The sequence below is a fragment of the Panulirus ornatus genome, chromosome 68, assembly GCF_036320965.1.
Source record: "Panulirus ornatus isolate Po-2019 chromosome 68, ASM3632096v1, whole genome shotgun sequence".
In the NCBI taxonomy this organism is placed as follows: domain Eukaryota; kingdom Metazoa; phylum Arthropoda; class Malacostraca; order Decapoda; family Palinuridae; genus Panulirus; species Panulirus ornatus.
This window is the reverse complement of record NC_092291.1, coordinates 21,656,244-21,680,326: the sequence shown is the minus strand read 5'-3', so window position 1 is coordinate 21,680,326 and position 24,083 is coordinate 21,656,244. Positions and strand designations below refer to the sequence as shown.

The 24,083-nt window shown below is 44.7% G+C and overlaps 1 protein-coding gene across 3 annotated transcripts in view; it reads left to right on the top strand.

The window, feature by feature from the left end:
• The window catches only part of nesd (nessun dorma), a 199,740-nt gene that overhangs the window by 150,297 nt on the left and 25,360 nt on the right, over window positions 1-24,083 (top strand). For 2 of the 3 annotated variants that reach the window (XM_071659879.1, XM_071659880.1), the window contains exon 3: window positions 6,987-7,086. The exons of the other annotated variant lie outside the window; for it this stretch is intronic. In XM_071659879.1, coding sequence (XP_071515980.1) covers window positions 7,077-7,086 — 10 coding nt within the window. In that variant the 5' untranslated portion in view covers window positions 6,987-7,076. The remainder of the gene's footprint in view (window positions 1-6,986; window positions 7,087-24,083) is intronic. 3 annotated transcript variants of the gene reach the window in all.

Sequence of the window (24,083 nt, the reverse complement as noted above, 5' to 3'; positions counted from 1 at the left end):
TGATCATGGACGTGACCTTCTTATTTGCTTCTGTACGTAAAGATTTACGTATCTTTGCCACACCTGAACACCACGTCGTGTACACAGAGGAGCCACATCGTTACACAGAACTAACTGCAACATCTGAGGATGTAGTATGAAGACCTGGCCCAGAAGTGACCCTGTCACTCCAGCCTGTAGCCCTCCCGACGGACGCTCACGTTCACTGTGCCTCCGTCAAGCCCCAGTCTGCCGCCTCCCACCGACGCGTGCGACAGCATGGCGGCAACACCGTCCAAGAGTGACTCCTAGGGGATCCTTCCTCATCTTCCCTGGTCCCTGGGAAGGGTTCCTCTTGCGACAGTTACAAGCAAACTTGTCTTCATATCCAAGGGTAAGATTATACGAGAAATTGGACACGCAACCTTGCGTTTTCTTCAGAGGAGAAATCGATAGAGCCATCTACAACTCACGAAAACGTACAGCGGCATTCTTGTGACTTTATGAAACTACAGGTGATTGTTGTGTTTTTGTTTCGTATGATTGTAATTAGTCAAGCTACATCTACATTACAAATCAATCATGTCACCGTAAAAACGAAGTGAAACTATCATGGAAGATACAATGTGACCTATGAAGATATGTTTTGGTGATAGTACGTTTGGTGTAGATCACAGACGTTTGGTATAGATCATGCAAACGTCTCGTGTAGATCACAAACGTTTGTTGTAGGTCACACAAACGTTTCATGTTGATCACAGACTATAATTCATTGCTATGTGGAAAGGTGTGACTGCCATAAGACCACTAGATTACAATTCCGCGTCTCTATATCGTCTCATTTCAGTATAGAATATTTTGTCGAGTCATTATGGAAACCCCTTTTCAGTGATGGGTGCACGATACAGCATCAACGGAGATAGATAGATAGATAGATAGAGAGAGAGAGAGAGAGAGAGAGAGAGAGAGAGAGAGAGAGAATGTTTGTTTGTGTGTGAGAGTGTGTCCCAAGAGTCGATAATCTCAGTGGGTAAAGTCAGATCGGCAAGGTACAAACACCATTTGTCGTCAGAATTGATGCTGTCGCAACAAATGCTTTTCCCCAGATTGTCGCTGGGGCGGACCTGCTCTCCAATCGACTCCAGAACGTACTCATATGTCACACATTCTTGCCCATCTGTGATACTCTGTTGCTCGAGGGCCAACAGACCGTAGCACGGCGATGGGTCCAAGTTCGACGTCCTGGAGCGACAGTGGCTTTGAAGCTGCACGTACCTCACTGGCTGGAAAGTGGTATGGGCGCCGCCCCTCACACTTGCCCTCGACTGACCCCTACTGCAGGCTGGTCAGCAAGAACTCACTCAACACCTGATGGTAACCTGCAGAGCCAACTCTCTCTCTCTCTTCCGACCTTGTCGTTCATCTTCTCGTGAGATGCACAGTAGGGAAGTTGAAAAATGCCTGGACAAGTACCTCGAAAGTGTCCCAGAGCAGCCAGGCTGAGGAGAGGAGCTATGCGGGCTGCGGCTTGCAACAGCTTGGTCGATAAACGACCCAACTCAACAGCCTGAGCTCATCCCAAGCTGTAGGGGGGTAGAAGACCCTCAACGACTTCACCAGGTATGCAGAAGGTAGTTAAGTGTAACGTCTCATGAATGTTGGGCAAAACAAATGACACAATCTTCGTATCTAGGGTTAAAAGATTATTTTCTTGACGTGGGAAGAAACCAGTGTGGGGTTGACCAAGGGATCTCACACGAAGCGAAAAAAGACCTTCTCCAGGCAGACAGATGACGGCAGTCGTTTGGTAACGACACCGTCCACCCGACTCCCCCGACAGCTCAATCATTCTGGGGGAACCTTCGTAACCCCGCGGGCTATTTTTCACGACGGCGTATCGGAACGTATCATATCGTTCCTATAAATAGCGTCTTGAAGGGAGGGAGGGAGAGAGGGTGGGTATGTCTGTGTACATAGACGACCTACATGTGCGGGGAGAGAGAGAGAGAGCGGGTGGGTGAAGTGTAGACGACGACCCGGCCAACTTCACGCCCCGCCTGGGGGGTCATTCTATTACCTCCGTCCTCCGGCGAGGGTGTGGAGGTGGGGGAAATAAACGGCCTCGTAACGTCATTCCTCCTGTGTCTATTGTGGGGCGTCTGGCCTAGTTCTGAAGTGCTGGTCCCCGGATCTGAAGGAAATGTGCTCGCGTCGCTGCAAAAAAAAAAAGATTACGAAATCGACCCTCGGTTGGAGGCAAGATGGACGCTAAATGAAGCCTGCATTTTGACATGAATTATTGATACGTTTCTAAGCTCGTTGGTCACAAACTGGTGCCAGGCTGAAAGATATCGTTACGTTCACAAATGGTCTTGAGGTTTACGTCATCAAATTCACGTATATCAAAATCGCGCGAGAGTTCGACCTAAGCCTATAGGCTTATAGCTCGTCAGTACGATCCTTGGGTATGACACTGTGATCTATGACCTGACCTGACTTGGGATTGTGGGTCACAGACCAGGCAGTAATAACCTGGTTGTCGAACCCTCGTGCTTTAAGGCAGTACCATCTTTCTCAAAGGTCGTAGGGACGTGCCGTCGTGCTCAAGGGTCGTATCGTCGTGCACAAGGGCCAGACTATCGTGCGCAAGGGTCGTATCGTCGTGCACAAGGGTCGTATCGTCGTGCACAAGGGTCGTATTGTCGTGCACAAAGGGGGGGTGGAGGGGGGGGGGCGAATCAAACATCAGCAACTCCCTGGCGAGCACTGAAAAAAGATGGCCACAATTGTATAAGCAGAATGAGGTCCTACATCTACCTTTACACTCGATCCATCGTGAGAAAGACAACTTTTCACTGTCCGTGACCCGGATATACGTACGACACTATCAATAAGTAAACATTGCTAATACCGGGAACTTGTAATGTTTTATAAGGCAATTATAAAGACAAGTTTTAATAAGTTGGGTAATAAAAAGAAATACGATATGGCTAGAAAAGATGATGAATGTGCAAAGAGAATGGAATATAGAGAGATGATAGAAAATAGACGATAAAAGTAGATAGAACAGAGAAAGATAGAATTTCCAGTGTGAAGAAAATTGCAGCTAATCTGACAACAGAGGCCCAGGCGAAGGGAGGGAGAGAGGAGGAACACGCTGGCTGGAGGATCACCAAATGTATTATGCAAATCCCGACGCAAACAAAACATAGAATAAAAAATTGGCGCCTGATGAGGTGGCGCTGTTGTCGTTTGTGTGTGTGTGTGTGTGTGTGTGTGTGTGTGTGTGTTGGACGAGAGAGAGAGAGAGAGAGAGAGGCAGAAGAGATGGGAAGGGGGATGAGGGGAGGGAGAGAGGAGAAGAGAGAAGGAGAAAGCGAGACAGAGGGAAGAGGGAGAGGAAAACAAGAGGGGGGGAAAAATAAGCGAGAATGGACGAAGAAGGAGAAGGAGGAGAGAGGTAATTTGGCGGATCAATAGACGGAGAGACGGTAAGAATACGAGACATCATCTGCACATCTGCCTCACCTTCCGCAGACCTTGAGACCTAAAAGATCGAGCGCCTGACTTGTCCCATTACGTCTGGAGGTGTGTGGGGCTCCTGGAGTGGAACTCAGCTCAGATCACATGTGAGGAGGACCTACGTTTGCACACATCACATAGGAGCATTTTACTGACACACTGGAAATGGGAGGGTAAGTGTTAGTGATAATTTAGTTACCCTCTCTGCAGGATGGTATAGGACTCCCAGATACAGGGAATGGTTAAGAAAAGGAAACAATCATACAACTATGATATGTGTAACGGAAGCAAAGAAGACGGGCGAAGGTTTCTAGCTATCGTATACGAGAGGTTTCTAGCTATCGTTTGGGAGAGGTTTCTAGCTATTGTATACGAAAGGTTTCTAGCTATCGTATGGGAGAGGTTTCTAGCTATCATATGAAAGAGGTTTTTCGTTACCAGATGGGAGAGGTTTCTAGCTATCATATGTAAGAGGTTTCTAGCTATCGTATGGAAGAGGTTTCTTAGCTATCGTATGGGAGAGGTTTCTAGCTATCGTGTAGAAGATTGGTATTCATTGCATGGGAAATGTTTCAAGCTATCGTATGGAAGGGGTTTCTATCATATGAGAAAGGTTTCTAGTTATCGTATAGAAGAGGTTTCTAACTGTCATATGGGAAAGGTTTCTAGTTATCGTATGGAAGAGAACAAGAAAGCTAACGGCAGGAGAGAGAGAGAGACCTACCACATACATGCACGCGAGACAGAGCCTACAGCATATCGGAATACATGACGACGTCCACCTATGTAACACAGGCACTCTCCCATGCATGTATATATTTCCATTTCAAAGGAGATCAGATTTCTACAGTTGAGGAAGTTATGCATCTCTGGTTCGCGTCCAGATGGGAAGAATCTTTTCAGTTATGGATGAATCTGTCTAAATTTAGGTAATCTATGCCAGCTGCTTCGTTGGTTGGATGGTTACTTTGACTGAAGGCCTAACAACTGCCAGGGGTCATCATTAAGGCCTCCGACGTCATTTTTCTAACTGACATTTAAATGGAAAAGGTATCAGCACACTTCCTTCAGGAGCCGAAGATGATTCTAAAGGCCTTTCAAAGCTCTTTGAGCATTCATGATCCTTTGTATTTGAAGTCGATGCTCTATATGTCTTTTCCGGTCCCAACCTTTCCTCTCCATTTTTTCCGTAACTCAGACAACCTTGTAATGTACTCCTCACGACCTCTGAGCGAGTCTCCCAATGGAGATCCTGCGAAATCTAATTTGTCGACACCTCTGCATACCTGCACAACATACGTCACCTGTTTGTTTCTTTGACAATAAATCCTACATTGTTTACCGAAACTAGTATATAGCCACAGGCTTCCTCGGGGTCTTAAGGATATGACCAGTCCTTGGTTCTTTCAGTTTATTTATCTTATTTCGTAACTTATATATCTCCTGGTGCTGGAGCACTGTGTCTGTTGTTTGGGCGATGGATTGATTGAAGCTGTTTCGTCCGCTCATCAGCCATAGGGTCATTAAGGCCGCCAGTGTGAAGTTATAACGACCAATCGAAAAACAATCGAACGAATTCAGGTGTTCAGGATCATTCGAAGGCCAAAAAAAATCGTCTGATTGCTTCTCTAGACCTTGGTACAGCATCGACTGTCAGCTACTTAAGCTGGCTGGCCCTCTAAACTAAGCCTTCGGATGAAAGCTTCATCCTGGTAGTTGACGCGTTCTTGATATATCTCGTCTTGCTCAAAGGCCTTACCATCTTTGGCATTGGTTCATCTTTACATACAAATCTGGATAGCTCGGGGATATGGCAGTTCACCAGCAGATTCTCAAGTTCTTTTGTTAAGTTTAGGAAGTAGTTTACCACACGTTCACCTCACCTAAGGGTGCAGGATCTCATTGTGAGGAAGTCCTGGTCTTACCCAGCATCTCTCTCAGGGGCTCCTATAACCCAAGGTGAAGCTACTTCCAGCAGCAGAGATATGTGGACTTCTTTGGAGTGAGAAGTTCTTTAACAAGACTGTACTCTCAGTTATACAGCTTCGCCAAAAGGGTGACTTTTAACCCGCTATGTCACCTCAAACCAAGTGAATGTCAAACCAGACAGTAACATCAGCGGGTTTCTGGACAAATTCATTCTGATACTGACGGTATATTAGACACAGTCAGAATACACAGAACAATGTGAATCCTGACCTCGACTTAAGATTACGAACGGTTGCTTCAAGTAACCAGTGCAAACGCTTCCCTCAAACCATCTTGGTCGAGGCTTGATGACCTGTCACCACAACCATTACGGAACCTCTTTTTCATACGATAATAAAAACAGCTTCGTTTCCCAGACCGTACTGGTACTCCAAAGACTACCCAAACCCAAAAACGTAATGCCTAAGGGATTTCAATCGTCTGAGATATACAGGTGCTGTGACTACACTGTATATTCTGTGTCGAGGGATATTCAGTTGGCTGTCTACCGCTTGGCGGTCATCGAGCAAATCACGGCGAGGGAGCCTGGCCCTCGTGAGGTCCGGGTGGGATAACAAGACCAACCCCTTACCTAGGCCCAGTGCATAGGTCCCTCACCACCGGCGGGCCGCCCTAGAGCATTGGGCCAGCACCTCCTGAGTTGTAGGGAGGTTTAATCTCGAATAAGAACAGCAAATCACCAAACTACCTCCCTCAGCCATCAGGAACCACGACACTTGACAGTAGCTCCCACACGGACAGTGTTCTCCTCAGTCCTACAGCCACGGACCCCTACCATTAGTTCCACAGACCTGATGAACCTGTTAATACTAGGAGTGTTCTGGTCGGGCAAGAGATAACCCGAATATTGAAGATTGACGAATTCTATACAGAAATACTATTCGGGATCAGGTTTGTGATCACCTTGTATCACCGTTTGCTCTATGTGTATGTTATTGTAGTCATCATGTGTTTGATCAGTCTATATTATTCGCTCTTTCAGCCTCTCTTGTTGGATGATGTCTTATTAGATTTTGAAGGACGTGAAATGTTTGTGGGTCGACTTTTGGATCCAGTATTGATGCTTTTTTGTTTGATGAATCAGTCGTAGGATTCTGTTCCTTAGTAATATAGGTATTTTAAACTTTATACGTATATATATATATATATATATATATATATATATATATATATATATATATATATATATACACATGCCCGCTTCCACTGAGAAATAAAACTTTCCTCTCAACACGTTCACATCCAACAACCTTCCTTTTGCAAGCCTCACAGTTCACACATAATCCAATAATCTCCGCTAACCCCCAGACCTCACACAGAAATATATATATGTCAAGGTTACAAGACTTTGTATAAGTGATGTTGGTTAAAACTAAACTCAGACTAGCCAGAAAGCAGCGCAAATGCATGATCTAGAAAGTGGCATTATAGGTGCTTAATATTTAGCGACTTTTAGCTAGCTTTGTTAAGAGCAGTCTTTTTATGAATCTTTTCAGAATATCAAGAGTTTATTTACGTGCTGCGGTGATACGCCGTTATGGAAAGCAACTCAAACGATAACATGCGAAGCGGCAAAAGACCATCTGATGGTTTCAGGTATGGATTTGTCACTGTTGTTCTTTGTAATGGAAATTCAATTCGGAATATTGTTATGTTTGGTGTATGTTAGTATGTTTGGCGGGTGGGATCTAAAGTTGCCGCCCATCAACCGAATTCGGGGCAGAAACAATACTAAGATATATATATATATATATATATATATATATATATATATATATATATATATATATATATATATATATATATGTATATATATATATTTTTTTTTTTTTTCATACCATTCGCCATTTCCCGCGATAGCGAGGTAGCGTTAAGAACAGAGGACTGGGCCTTTGAGGGAATACCCTCACCTGGCCCCCTTCTCTGTTCCTTCTTTTGGAAAAAAAAAAAAAAAAAAAAAAAAAAAAAAAAACCGAGAGGGGAGGATTTCCAGCCCCCCGCTCCCTTCCCTTTTAGTCGCCTTCTACGACACGCAGGGAATACGTGGGAAGTATTCTTTCTCCCCTATCCCCAGGGATATATATATATATATATATATATATATATATATATATATATATATATATATGAAGGTGAAATCGCACATCAGTAGGAGTTCATACAATGTCATTTAACATATAATTCTTCTATACATGAGGCACTTTATCTTTTATTGTAGTTATTCATCTTAAGTACCAAACTTTAGTTGCAAAGTCCTCAATATCCTTTTCCAGTCCTCCTGCACATCACGGAAGTAATGTTACCAAAGATTCATCCACACTAGATTATAATTACCCCAGGACCAATTTCCACGAAAGAACCCAGGTTACTCATTACCTCTCTAAAAGCTCCTGCTACAAGCAGTCGAAAACCTATAGAAGGAAATGGATTATGCAGATACAAAGGATAGAATACAACCATAACTTTGTTGTGGCTGATTTAAGAAGTTAGACCCCACCAGTGAATCTGGCTGTCATTATGCAACAAACTTATAGACAATTAGAATCCTTCATGAAGGATATGCATGAAGGCCAATTGTACCTGAAGTGGAATAACAAGAAAGCCTCAGACAACGCTGAAATTCAGGGCTTCAGTCGTAACTTTCTAACACGGTTCATAAATCTGGCTACCACCATCTGGTAATTGGTCACTTACAGACAGTCTGATGGTCATTGTGTTTTGCAGTTTTGATGTCTATTTGATGAAAGTGGAGGCGAGAAATTGACAAGTCTAGGAAAGCTATCAAGACAAATTGCTTCAAGTACAAATACTCCAGACACTTTCATTAAACAACAATTGCCAGTTGAAAGGCTATATTATGATACACGTGAACCTGAATAGAACGTCTCTTTCAATTGCAAGTGTATATCATGAAGTATATTATGATTAGCTGCATTACAGTTTTATGAACTATAACAAAACAAGAATACTTCAGTGATTCACATATTTCACAGGACAATACAATCCTCCTCCTACGTTGTGTATTGGAAAAGTAGTTTTCACCATTAAGTATTTTGTCATCACTTGCACCCGTATAATGAACCTTTGAGCAACGGGTGTGTACAGAAGACTCCAGTGATCTTCCCTCTGTGTTTACAAGTTCCTGACTTTCTCCTGAAGAATCAGTATCTTGTCTTTGGTGCAGCATCAGTTTTACACATTACAGAATTATCTACAGTTTCTCTCTCTATATATACTACCATTATCTAAAGTCTCATGTTCTTCAAAGGTACCACATTCATCAACATTTCCATCTACATATTCACTTGATTCATCAAACAGCAACTGGTTTATCTGCCTCCGTTTCAGAGCGGTATTCTGGAACTATCATATATAGAAATAATCTTGGACGATTTTTTTCTTTTCATACAAAGTGTTTCATTCCATCTGCAACATAATTACGAAAATGGTTCATATTCTGATTTCATGTGGGATTCTATTATAGAATACTTTTCGGAACAGTCTCTTTAAAGTGGTGGGCGTTCTTGTGCGAAAAATGCTGAGCTACAAACTCAATATTAACACGAATTAGTGTAATCATATATATATATATATATATATATATATATATATATATATATATATATATATATATATATGTATATTCACCATTTCCCACGTTAGCAAGGTAGCGTCAAGAACAGAGGGCTTATCCTTGAAGGAAACAATCCTCACTTGCCTTGCGCCTCTGTTTTGTCTTTTAGAAAAGTAAAACTGGAGGGGAGGATTTCCAGCCCCCCCTGCACCCACCCCTTTTAGTCGCCTTTTATGACACTCAGGGAATATGTGGGAAGTATTCTTTCTCCCCTATTTGTATATATGTGTCTGTGTGTCTGTTTGTCTTTATATATACAGACATTTTGTAATCAATTTATTATCAGGACTGACCCTGACCACTTGCCATACTTGATGCAATACACCAACCAAAAAAACTGTCTTTAATTTCGAACTCGGCAATATCTTGTGACGTCATCCCCATAGGCATCATCCCTCCCCCACCAATTGCCTGATATATATATATATATATATATATATATATATATATATATATATATATATATATATATATATATATATATATATATCCCATTACTCATGGGTACCCATCGCCTTTGTGTCAAACAAAAAATTAAATGACTCTACGAAGTTTGTCAGTTAAGTCATCTTAATTCCCAGCAAGTTAGATGAGAACGATATATTAGGCGACATTAAGAATATCTTTACGTATGGGACGGAATTTCAGATTTGCTTAAGAGGCATTATATCTCATTCATAGATTCTATCGCTTAATCTATTCCTGTCTTTTAGATATCTAGTGAGTTAAAGGCTCCTTCTTCGTATTAAGGATGATATATCCGACGTAAGTAAACACATAGGCGTCCTAGGTCAAACATACGGTATCCATGTCTCAGGGAAAACGGGAAGACTCGCATTTTCTTTTTATGCTTCAGTCGACCTTCGTTAACGCCTCAGGAGCTTGTGTGGATACAGCGAACGACTCCGTGATTACGTACATCGCAATGTTGCTGCTTCTGGAGAGCTGGCGACAATGTCCCTTATTTGTCGCCTCTGCTGGCCTTGGTTGCAGTCGGGGAAGAAAGTGAGGCTGTAAATGTAAAAACTTCTCAACCTTGAGCAAGCAGGGAGAGGAAGACATATTGCTCTTCTCCTCCTCTTTTTCTTCTTCTTCCTCCTTCTTCCTCCTCCTCCTCCTCCTTATCGTGTGTCTGAGTTAATGCTTGTGTCCTTCGACCATCTTGGGGATGCTGAGACGGCAGGGCAATTCGCGTTGCATCTGCTTCCATCAGTAAAATTGCATGTCGAAGGTTCTGGTCTTGGGATGAAATCCTCAGTAAGGGCAGAGAGAGAGAGAGAGAGAGAGAGAGAGAGAGAGAGAGAGAGAGAGAGAGAGAGAGAGAGAGGAGCAAGGAGCCAAGAGACAAGGCCAGTAGGTCACAAGCGTCGTTGGTAGAAGGCCTTTGCTGACTCATCCCTCTCTCTCTCTCTCTCTCTCTCTCTCTCTCTCTCTCTCTCTCTCTCTCTCTCTCTCTCTCTCTCTCTCTCTCTCTCTCTCTCCCCATCTGATTCCTGGAAGTGAGGGCTTAAAGAAGAAGGCACTACTCCGTATCTCCAAGGGCTTGACATGAGTTATGAGTGCTATATGCCTCACAATGATACAGGATACAGCCATGCCCTGAGACGTTTCAGTTAACATTCGCTCGTCTGATTCAGCTATATCACATCTGTCGTCCAGTGTCTGCCAAACGGGGTAGATAGTCTCCAAGGAGGCCAGTTCGCATGAGCTTTTCATGTCAACCAAACAGTTTTCTTAGTTCAATAACTGAAGTGAATGACCGTATCCTGAAAATTTGACAGTATCATGTGTGACAGTCATCTTGTGGATGTCAGTGTCATGCAGTAGATGTCAGTATCGTATATCATCAGTGTTATATATCTATCATCTACGTAAAGCGTCCGGCTGGTAGATACAACTTTGGTTATGCAGCACAGACAGCCCCGTTCCTAACGGCACCACAGTCGTGGAGGATGATACGGACGCCCCATAACCCACACGTCTCGTTGGATGACCAGAGTAAAACTGCAGTTTCAGACATAAATACGTGATGAGATTCCAGCCCAATTATCTACCGGATGATAAGTCTTACAAGAAAGAAATCACAAGAATAGAATGTATAAAATGAAGTCTTTCAAAGTCAACTAAGAATCTCTCTCTCTCTCTCTCTCTCTCTCTCTCTCTCTCTCTCTCTCTCTCTCTCTCTCTCTCTCTCTCTCTGGCCGTTCTCCAGTAAATCTTCAAAAACGTTTGCATATTGACGGGGAGAGAAACCTGCTATCGTTAAAAGGTGAGAATTGGATAGATTGCCCAGTGGTAAGAACACTTGATTACACCCTAGTAATCACAAGCGTGTTTTCTTCTGCACACACACACACACACACACACACACACACAAGTGGACCGCCTGTACCCCCACTCCATCACGGGGCTGAGGAACGTAATTTAGATGTTGTCTGAAGGTCAATTCGAGGCAGTTTGTTCCTGGAATGGTTTGTACTGGGCGGGAGGGAGGGAGTCCGCCACAAAAGAGGGGAAAAGATAAGAGAATTGTAAAAGGGATTGTTAGATTGTATTTTCCTCCATTACCTTTTGGAGAAAATGCATCGTTTTCTTACGTCACGTACCCTCATTTGAGAAGATCAACATCGAAAGTTGAGCGATACATAAAGATGAAGGATTTGATGATCACCCTAAAGGAGGGAAATATAAAGAATTCTTAGTGATCCTCATTACCTTCTGGAGAAAAATAGATTGTTTACGTACGTCACATACATTCACTATAGGGAATCGATAGCGAGAAATTAGTTGTTTATGAATTTGATGATTACTGTATTGCGCCTTCTGGCGAACCGGATTTCAAACTATTCTCAAGTCCTTTTGATAAGTTCAGTACATGACAGTTTTCTCAACAGCTGAACTCATCATCTTCACACTGATACCTGGTCTTTTAAAGAACATCAACGGATGAAGACTCAATGGCATTTATGCGCCCATAGAGTTAATTGTTCCTGTTTGAGATTCTGTAGGTGTGGATAGACGGTTTTGCCCACTGTTACCTCATAGGTATTGTGTGTGGTACGAGATATATCTATATGTGACTCGGAGACGAAGATATACGAGCGTTTGTATAATGAAAGCACAAAGAGAGATGTGGAGTTGCTGTTGATGATGCCACCTTAGGAAAATGAATGTAAAGATGATTGGAAGGTGCGTCGATGAATAGCATATTTCACACCCAGAATGAAATAGAAGCCAATTATTATTCACCTCTTACCTACGACGGTACGACCCTCGAATACAAAGGTACGACCCTTGAATGCAACGCTACAGCCCCTGAACACGACTGTATAACCCTTGAACACGACGATACCGCCCTTGAGCACGACGGTATAACCCTTGAACACGACGGGATAACTCTTGAGCACGACGGTACAACCCCTGAACACGACGGTACAGCCTCTGAACACGACGGTACAACACTTGAGAACGACGGTTCGACTCCTCCTTACGACGGTACGACACCCGGAGCACGTACCGTCCATATCAGCCCCGATTTATCATATTTTCCTCGTATTTTGCGACAGTGTCCTCGCCCACTCCGTAGAAGTGAGGGGTAGCAGAGTGGCCGGCAGGGGATGGGTCCACCAATTTGAAAGTCAACAGGACACTCGGGCAACTACCTGGCTTTGATGCCTTGCTAACACAGAAGGCCGAGGGAGGAGCCAGCCTCCCCTCCAGGCACGCCTCCCTGGCAACAGACTCCCTCACTAGGCCCGGCAGCAATTGGGCCATGTTATGCTATAATGTCAGAGGTTATGCCACCATATCCCTCTAGGGGTTAGACCGTCGTGTTCAAGGGGTTAGAAGGCCGTGCTTAAGAGTCGTACCGTCGTAATGAATGGGTCAGACAGTTGTGCTCAAGGGTCGTACCGTGGTAGAATGGGGTCAGAAAGTCGTGCTCAAGAGGTGTATTTAGTACCGGCCAACGTACCAAAATACTGGAGTATTAGACATCATGTGTTGTTGCTCGGTCGAGAGTAGAAAACACGTTCTGTTTAGTGACACGACGCTGATGGCTTCCCTCTCCTTCAGTATGAGAGGTGCGCTTGACACGCCGGAGACAAAGTTATACACAAGAAAAGGCTCTTCGAAGGAGGAAGGGTTTATCTTGTATGCTCGTGGTGACGGGTGGGCACCAGGACTGGTGGTGATAGAGGGACACCACGACTGGTGGGCACCAGGGTAAGTGGTATCTCCCCTAGGCGGTGCACCTCCCCTTCCACCTTCTCTCCCCCTCTGCCAGCAGTAATTGTGTGGTAGAAGCTGTTAACATGTAGGAGTACACTGAGTGACCCTTGACCTATAGGAACCATTGACCTACAACACGGGTCAGGGCTTGTCTTTGAAGATGTAGATATCTTGGTTATTAGGAAACTGCTCGCCTCAGTGGGGTTGTGAACACCAAGAGGTTATGAGAGTACATGGGAGCACATAGGAAAGACGGATAACGGAAGATCTGATGGTCTACGACGAGGTTATCTGCTGGGAGACACTTCGTGGGAAACCCAAAGAACAGGTGATGTAATATTTGATGGCGAGGTCATCTGCTGGAGGACATTAATGGTATTCATAGATTCCTAAATTATACAGATGGAAACAGGATGGTAAACTGTGAACCAAAAAAAATTGTCCCAAACCCTATGACGCACTTAATGAATACATTTGCATAATATGCCTTAACTACAGAGAAATTATACACGCAAGATGAGAACAGTACTTTTAGGGGAAAGGATATTAGAATGGTGTAGAATAAGGTATAAGTGAGTACATTTACTCTGATATATATCTACGTTAGCTGGATATATGCTTAACCCAGTAGGTTCGAACCCATTGAGATTAAGCTCGAAGCAATTGAAACTACGTTCGGTACTCAAATGAACCACCTGTAAGCGGGTCGTTTACAACGTGCAGTGAGGCCCATAGTGAAACTGCTTCATTCACACACGCACTGACAAATGTTGGTTCAGCCGTACTCAGCCTTCACACACGGGACGCGTTGAGTGTGGGAGCTGTGAGGACGAGGGAACCAGTCGTCAACCTGACGTTCTCGCGCGCAGGCAGGTCGTAAAACGTGCCATTTTGGAAGGACTGAATCGATGCGGACGAGGTGCTTGATATAAGAAATAGATGACATTAGAATAGGTAAGCTGTATATATATATATATATATCTATATATATATATATATGCTAAACGTATCTTCGCATACCTGGGGGTGTGACTCCATACGAATTCGACGTACAGACGGCGAAGTCGATGAACAAGGCAGACCCCATTTGTTCCCATGCTACACAGATGACACACAAGCGTGCCCATGGCTGACAAGCACATCCAGGCTACCAGTAGACGTATCCCTGACACCACTGGACACACACAACCTTGCCAACAGTGGACACACAACCTTGCCAACAGTGGACACACAACCTTGCCAACAGTGGACACACAACCTTGCCAACAGTGGACACACAACCTTGCCAACAGTGGACACACAACCTTGCCAACAGTGGACACACAACCTTGCCAACAGTGGACACACAACCTTGCCAACAGTGGACACACAACCTTGCCAACAGTGGACACACAACCCTGCCACCAGTGGACAGGCACATCCCATCCAAAAGTGGACACGCACGACCCTGCCACCACTGGAGAGACATACACTCCCCTGCCAACAGCACAGCGAGTCTCTCCACGTCCACACCATGATCACTTACACCCTCGTCTAACACTCCTCCAGCCTGAAGCATTACAGTAGATTCCGCAAGGCGAAGTATTTCTCGTATTTACCATAAATCTTTCTCTCAGGACTGTTATCTCCATGTATAGTGCTGCTACAGCAGTCAGAGAACCAAGTTATGTCCACATCCATATCTTCAAATACACTGCAACGGCAAGTATTTGATGATTACGGGAGCCGAACACAGGACTCTCTCTCTCTTGCCTGTAACAAAGTTCGTGTGATTTCCATTTGCATTAAGTCACTGCTGAAGCTTCACTGGAGAATACTCACGTCCCAGTTTAAGTTCGTCCCGGCCATTAGTTTTGCAGCTTCTGGTATCAATACTGTGTTGCTGATTTTCGTACCTCCGCCGTAATCCCCTTCACACACGTTCGCCAGTAAATCCCTCATCCCTTTAGCATTTTCAACAGTACTTTTAGGGGAAAGGATATTAGAATGGTGTAGAATAGGGTATAAGTGAGTACATTTACTCTGATATATATCTACGTTAGCTGGATATATGCTTAACCCAGTAGGTTCGAACCCATTGAGATTAAGCTCGAAGCAATTGAAACTACGTTCGGTACTCAAATGAACCACCTGTAAGCGGGTCGTTTACAACGTGCAGTGAGGCCCATAGTGAAACTGCTTCATTCACACACGCACTGACAAATGTTGGTTCAGCCGTACTCAGCCTTCACACACGGGACGCGTTGAGTGTGGGAGCTGTGAGGACGAGGGAACCAGTCGTCAACCTGACGTTCTCGCGCGCAGGCAGGTCGTAAAACGTGCCATTTTGGAAGGACTGAATCGATGCGGACGAGGTGCTTGATATAAGAAATAGATGACATTAGAATAGGTAAGCTGTATATATATATATATATATTATATATATATATAATATATATATATATAATATATATATATATAATATATATATATATATCCTTGGCTAGGTAGCATGAGGAACAGAGCTTTCGAAATAAGCAATCCTTGTTTTGCTCTTTCATCTGCTCTCACTTCTAGGAAGTGACGGTACACAAGGAAAGGACATCCAGCCCCTTCCCTTACCGCTCCATGCCTATCTCAGTTGCTTTCTCTTTCCGCCTTGTGTGAGCGCCATCCTACCCTGTAAGACAAGATTCCAAAACAACACTAGTATCGGAAACTCAAACATAAAGCCTTGGATGCCGCTTCACACCAACCTCTGGCATCCCCTGGTAACCTTATCCCGTACCAATCTGGTCTATTCACTATCTGTATAATTGTTTTATGATCCTTTTTTTCCAAAGAAAAATGGTCGCCATATTTCCTGTGTGGATACTAATCAAGGGCCTTGTACGAAGTGAGTGAGGGGAAAACACCATTTCCATGACTGACAACCAACGGGTCCACGTCACACTCGTCTGGTCCTCAACATAGGGCAAAATAAGGACAGCCGCTGCCAGGAGTCGGCAGACATTGCTTATGTGACGTACGATTTCAGCTTTTCAGTCCTGCTAGGTCGTCTCCCAGCTACCTTTCAGATTTCACCGTCATATTCAGCGCCGCTTCAGGTCTAGATTTTCAGACATGAGTCATCAGGTATTAGCGTATTGTATAACCTAATTAAAGGTGTTGTCGAACTCCACCTGCAGATGTTGACGCCGCGAGACTGTGTTCTCGTCAGTAGATGAAGGAAGTGCATCCTTGAAGGTGTAGGACGCCCTTGGCAGGGATCTACGGGTTATATATATATATATATATATATATATATATATATATATATATATATATATACATATATATATATATATATATATATATATATGCTAAACGTATCTTCGCATACCTGGGGGTGTGACTCCATACGAATTCGACGTACAGACGGCGAAGTCGATGAACAAGGCAGACCCCATTTGTTCCCATGCTACACAGATGACACACAAGCGTGCCCATGGCTGACAAGCACATCCAGGCTACCAGTAGACGTATCCCTGACACCATTGGACACACACAACCTTGCCAACAGTGGACACACAACCCTGCCACCAGTGGACAGGCACATCCCATCCAAAAGTGGACACGCACGACCCTGCCACCACTGGAGAGACATACACCCCCCTGCCAACAGCACAGCCAGTCTCTCCACGTCCACACCATGATCACTTACACCCTCGTCTAACACTCCTCCAGCCTGAAGCATTACAGTAGATTCCGCAAGGCGAAGTATTTCTCGTATTTACCATAAATCTTTCTCTCAGGACTGTTATCTCCATGTATAGTGCTGCTACAGCAGTCAGAGAACCAAGTTATGTCCACATCCATATCTTCAAATACACTGCAACGGCAAGTATTTGATGATTACGGGAGCAGAACACAGGACTCTCTCTCTTGCCTGTAACAAAGTTCGTGTGATTTCCATTTGCATTAAGTCACTGCTGAAGCTTCACTGGAGAATACTCACGTCCCAGTTTAAGTTCGTCCCGGCCATTAGTTTTGCAGCTTCTGGTATCAATACTGTGTTGCTGATTTTCGTACCTCCGCCGTAATCCCCTTCACACACGTTCGCCAGTAAATCCCTCATCCCTTTAGCATTTTCAACAGTACTTTTAGGGGAAAGGATATTAGAATGGTGTAGAATAAGGTATAAGTGAGTACATTTACTCTGATATATATCTACGTTAGCTGGATATATGCTTAACCCAGTAGGTTCGAACCCATTGAGATTAAGCTCGAAGCAATTGAAACTACGTTCGGTACTCAAATGAACCACCTGTAAGCGGGTCGTTTACAACGTGCAGTGAGGCCCATAGTGAAACTGCTTCATTCACACACGCACTGACAAATGTTGGTTCAGCCGTACTCAGCCTTCACACACGGGACGCGTTGAGTGTGGGAGCTGTGAGGACGAGGGAACCAGTCGTCAACCTGACGTTCTCGCGCGCAGGCAGGTCGTAAAACGTGCCATTTTGGAAGGACTGAATCGATGCGGACGAGGTGCTTGATATAAGAAATAGATGACATTAGAATAGGTAAGCTGTATATATATATATATATATATATATATATATATATATATATATATATATATATATATATATATATATATATATTCCTTTTAATCAACGGGGACATATATTAAACCCAACCGGTTCGAACCCATTGAAACTAGAAGCTGTTGAAAATACCTTCAAATGTTTTCAATGAGTGGAAAATCCTCAACTTCCTTATGAAAAAGAACTTCCAATATCCATCCTTCTCTCTGAATCATCTCTTATCATTCTAGGTTCCCTGTTTCACTGTCAGCAATGCCTTGAACATCACACGACACCTCAGCTCTTTAACTCCCTGTGCAGAAATCTTGTTGGAAAGCAGTGTTTGGAAAATACAAGACATGAACGACTCATGAGAACTTCCGAGTCGATTAATTTACTAAATGGAAAAGACGTATCCCTTCCCAAGTCGTCCTGAGTCTAATTCCAAGAGCAGGGTTTATCACACATTTTAAAATCTTATCAATCCTCAAAGAAATATCGGCGGGTTTGAAATACTGAAGCAGATGTTACTTCCTACATCTGCTTTTCGTAGTGTGTCACCTGTTCTTAATTATGATGATAATTCACTATGTTTGCTGTATAATTGTTTTGTACCTGTGGTTATCCCTCGATGTTTCACAAGGTTCGAGACGCGAGTTTTATTGAAGGTCGAGTTCTCAGGAACTCCTGCTCAGAAACTCTCCAGTGTCCTGGAGAGAATTGTGAGTTTCATAATAACTTTACAGAGGCAACAGTTCCAAACAACTTTGTCTTAGCGAAAGTTACGACCAAAAAAAAATCACTTTTAAACAAAATCTCTTTTTCTTTTCTTGTCTAGCAGACGAGGATTCCTTTTATGTACAGTAGTTTATTCATCAATAACTCTATATGTGTGTAGCACATGAGGCACATCCTCTGTTCTGTCGAGGTAATGGTCCATGTCAAACATGAAGGGTCGCTCAGTGTCCTAGAGAGGTTGAGTTGGCAACAGCTGCTTGCGACACGAAAGCAGTACTATGCATTACAGTGCAGTACGGTACAGTACAGTACAATGTAGTACAGCATAGTACAGGGAAATGTCAACATTTTCACAGTGTCTTTCACTAGTTCAACTCAGTCATAGTCTAAGGATTGTTGCCTCGGTGTATGACGGGCCATGAACATACGTTCGTTCGTTCTTTAGAAACTAGTCGTCCGCTGGTGCTATGGTCTGCTCCCGAATCTTAGGATGTGAATTCCTCTTGCAGTATAAATCTCTTTGCACGAGAGTAGACGTCCGTGAGTCAGTCTGTGCGCCTCGTGGGTTGTCCTACCCACACGGGGTCGGTCTCCAAGCACAACTCACCTTTACCTCGCAGCTGTCGTGGGGGATGGTGGAAGGAGGTCGTCCTCGGTGGATGGCAACGCTCCAATATCCACCAAAAGCCTTTGGTATAGATTATCAACGGCAGCTGTTCTGCGAGCAAGACGTGCCAGAACAGGAGACTAAGTGCATGGCTTCGTGGAAGATGCATGATGAATTGTAGCTTCTTTGTTGTGCTGAGTGAAACTAAGATTCGCAATTCCCGGGTGCAAGATGGTTCTGGGCGTCACCATGAGTGAGGAAGGTTTGTGCATCCCTAGGCAGGCTGCTGTCTACATCCTGCCGACACGAAGGGTGTAGGATGGTTCCATACATCACCTCAACATCAAGACGATGGTACTGCCCTGAGCGCAGGTTACCTCTGCCATCAACAGCAACTCGCATCACCATCACTATCCACGCACTCTTCTTCACAGAACCACAGGGAGGAGGATGGTGCCATACTGCTATATAAAGGACAATAACTATCAAACAGCCTCAATGTTTACAACCAGCACCACATCATCAGTGGCCATAACTCTTACGGCCGGTGACACTCGAGCAACTGGACACTATAGCCACTCCAGGTGCCTGGAGTCTGGGCAGGAAGACCACGAGGTGCCATTAACATGTGGTGGTGGTGTGGCTGGCAACACCATCTCCTCCCCCACCACTGTTCCCGGAACTCAATCATCGGCATCTTACGGCTCCGTGGCCCAGCTGGTGGTTACATGACGGTGGAATGTTATCAACCGACCCCACGTCTTAATAACTCATCCTTGGGTTGAGGGGTCGCGAGGGAGTGTTGATTAGACGAATCTAATTAGCAAATGTTAATAAGACGAGTCTCTATCATTATCTTTTGTGAAGCTAGGGAGGCATGTCTGTAGGATTAGCATGCGTGATGGCCGTGTGTGTGTGTGTGCAGAGGGTGGAGATGTGAACACCAAGACAGCGAGCGAGAGACAGACGCTTGTCAAATACGTCCTTGGAAACAAGGGTTGAGCTCATGGTAAAGGAAAAGAAAGGACATGAACGATCACAGGGAAGACTTGTGTATCCATTCGTTAAGCAGGGAAAAGCGTGAAATATTCAGAACGAGACTCGTAACATCATTGACTTACAGATTAATAGACATTAATGCCTCGTAAGTCCCTGACTAGCGCGCTCCCTGTAATTCAGGTAGAAAGATTCAGTGAATTTGGCTGCCTTACCATTTGCCTCACACCTTGTGTTTGAAGTGTGGTGGCCATCACTGTGTGCCTGACGCTTATCAAAACAGCTTTATGGTCATAGAGGAACGTGCGAAACACAAAATAGAAAACAGGGGCAAGCTAAAAATCTCTCCCCTGGAGTTCTCCCTCATAAGAGGTATCAAGTTGGAAGACAAATATGACACTATGTGCTTAGGCCAAATCCTCTTGGTTAACATTTCCAGCCACAAGTGTCCTATGAACACCAGGCCCTGGCCACCCTATCCCTTACCCTATTACCACACTACACACACACACACACACACACTCGCACCAATCCCAGCCCCCTGGTCAATATCCAGGAGATAGGTCTGACCATTTCCTCTCTGTCAGGTGCCGGATAACACGGACGCCCGACCTGCGTGAATGATGTGTGTCCGGACAAGGAAACGATTTGCTTTTGTAGTGTAATCATTATATTGATAAATGTTGATTCATTAATTCGTATATATATTCCGGGAGAAAGAATACTTCCCACGTACTCCCTGCGTGTCGAAGGCGACTAAAAGGGGAGGGAGCGGGGGACTGGAAATCCTCTCCTCCAGTTTTTACTTTTCCAAAAGAGGGAACGAAGGGGGCCAAGCAAGGATTCTTTTCTCTAAGGCTTAGTCCTCTGTTCTTAACGCTATCTCGCTAACTCGGGAAATGGCGAATATGTATAAGAAAAAATAAAATATATATATATATATATATATATATATATATATATATATATATATATATATATATATATATATATATATATATACCATAAAAAGGCGATCCTGTCTTCTGTCTATTGAGAAGACGAGGAAGTCGCTACACGCATGATGACTAACCCCCATATCAGGTCGCCAATCATTTATCAGTATCCCTCTGGCAGGATAGAAATTGCTGTCCGCTGGGAAGAGACATTTCCGGGAAATACGTCGGTGTTGAGCGGGAAGACTGTGCCAGCGATACGGGAGGTATAAAGTGTAGAAATAGCGACGTTGGCTCATAGTGTAACACCGCTCCGCTGTTCTCTGACGAAGCACAACGCGAGTTTGTTGTTGTCGTATCCTCGGGGTCAGTGTGAGGCTGAGTTCAGAGGTCAGTGGCCTGCCGCTCAGCGACACCCGAGCTCTCCGCAGGAGCGGCGAGCAGACGAGGGGGTCCAGACCTGCTCGTATTCTTCCTATCTTAGGTCATCTACGTGGTTGTGGCGGACTGATACAAAAGCTTGGAAGGCAAGATAACCATGGCCATTACTTGGAACAGCTCGTTTGACTGTCGTGTATATACCAACAGTCACCCGCACAGCCGAGTATACAGACACACCCACCGACTCTCGTACATGTAAGCGTGTGCTTTGGTATATCAATAACAATTCGAGACTCGAACGCTGCCGCTGATCCTGGGTAATGGACGCGATTTCTCGTAATCCATCCTGGTGCTGGAGATTACCTCTGAACCTACCCCGGCCACCTGGGCCACACCACAGAGTGTGGCGCACACAGCCTGAACCACACCATAGACCCTGGGCAAGATGACAGAGACTAGACCACTCCACACATCTTGGGCCACTACGCAAAGTGTGAACCACACGGCCCCGTCTGGACCCCAACACACACAGCCTGGATCACATCATACAGCCGAAGGTACTTTTCATCGAGTAAGTGTGGCGGATGAATGAGATAAACCATAGGATGAAAACGTTGAGTGCAGACAGCATACAGAAGTCCAAACAGTTGTATGATGGTAGAGATGGGAGCCCCACGAGCGTAGAACTCCCTCCCCATACAGGACATATAGGTAAGTGGAACCCCATGAGTGCAGAGCTCCCTATCTATACAAGTACAGAAAGGTAGATACAAACAGTTGGTTACAGTTTGACTCGCACCACACAGCCGGGTCTCACACGAAGAGGAGAGACCTATGTCACCATGGTAATGGAGCACCCATCATGCTCCATTAAGCGAGGAGCATCCATTAAACTTATCCCCAGCAGTGGAACACCATTATGTTCTCCCTGCAGTGACGCCTTCTATTACTCTCCCTTACAACTGCCTCAGTCCCTCTCCTTGTACACCTTTCCTATCCTCTTCTCCCTGTACGACTGTCCCAGTTCTCTCCCTGTGCACCTGCCCCATCCCTCTCCCTGTACACCTGCCCCAGCCCTCTTCCTGTACAACTTGCCTAGCCTCTCTCTCTCTCTCTCTCTCTCTCTCTCTCTCTCTCTCTCTCTCTCTCTCTCTCTCTCTCTCTCTCTCTCTCTCTCTCTCTCACCCCCCTCCCTCCCTGCAGACAGAATTATTAACACCATTCGCCCGGTGTTAAAACACGACATAAAGCCCATACTCCCCTCTAACGAGAGAGAGAGAGAGAGAGAGAGAGAGAGAGAGAGAGAGAGAGAGAGAGAGAGAGAGAGAGAGAGAGAGGCATCATAGCAATAAACCCCAGTTAGCACTTAACTGCTAATTACCTGCACACGTTCTTTTATTTCTAGTTGTTTCCGGGGATCATGTGACGGGCAGGGTACTGCGATGACTGAGGGTATAAACCTGTGTGGGGAGCTGAGACCAACTTGTCCATCGGTCCAGTTTGCAAAACATTTTGACAAGTCTCTCCTGAGGTGGGGAGACCCGTTTTAAGGACTAACTGGGATCTTTTCGAATAAGATCGACGTGTTTCTGATGCTTGCCTTACTCCTCTCAAGAAAGAGAACGGACGCCCGGTAGTACAGTTGTTCGTCAGTTAATCATATATATATATATATATATATATATATATATCATGATGAGTTTGTTAGTCTTATGTGCTCTCTATGAACAGACCACGTCATCATAAACCCAGGACACACCACTAACACATCTAGGCCACACCACCACCACATCCAAGTCCCCAGCAACACCACGCCCAGGCCACAACAAGCGTAAGTTTACTTCGATTTACTTATACTGTAGTAAGTCACACTCAGGGTCACTTACACACTAGCGTCCAGCATCGGTATAGGAGAACGGGAGTTAACGATCATGATTATCTTTAATATTCTATCGAAGCTCAGATTCGCAACGTCAACACCAGGGGTGTTTTTGTAAGGGTCTGAATGAGCTCAGATGGCTCGATGCCGTTGTAAGGCGAAACTGCAGCTTGGGGGACGAGGGATTTCTGGTGATAAGAGGAGATGGTGGCGAGGGACAGGGCTGTAGCTTGTTTCCGAGGTGCTATATGAGGGCCATATGATAGAGTAAGAAGGGTTAGGAGGAGCATGTTGTGCATAGCACGTCTTGATACGTGGTACTTGTAGCTATGTGGCTAATCTGCGTATCACACGAGATGCAAAGGACTCTGTTGTGGACAATTGACGTTCATGTTGACGCAGGAGGTGAAGGAGAGCCCATAGCCAATCTTGGCTGCTTTCCCGCCGTGCCTCTTGCTCCTGGGGTCTCACACGGGGCAGAAACGGACCCTGTCCGTGTCTCGTCATGCCCCGTGGGTCAGGGGACTGAACAGTTGCACCCTCACCCTAGGGTGAGGCAGTGGTAGGTATATATATTGCCAGGCACTCAGCCACAGAAGGGGTTGCGTTCCCAGGTCCTCCAACTTCAGCGAGCCAGCTGGTGAGG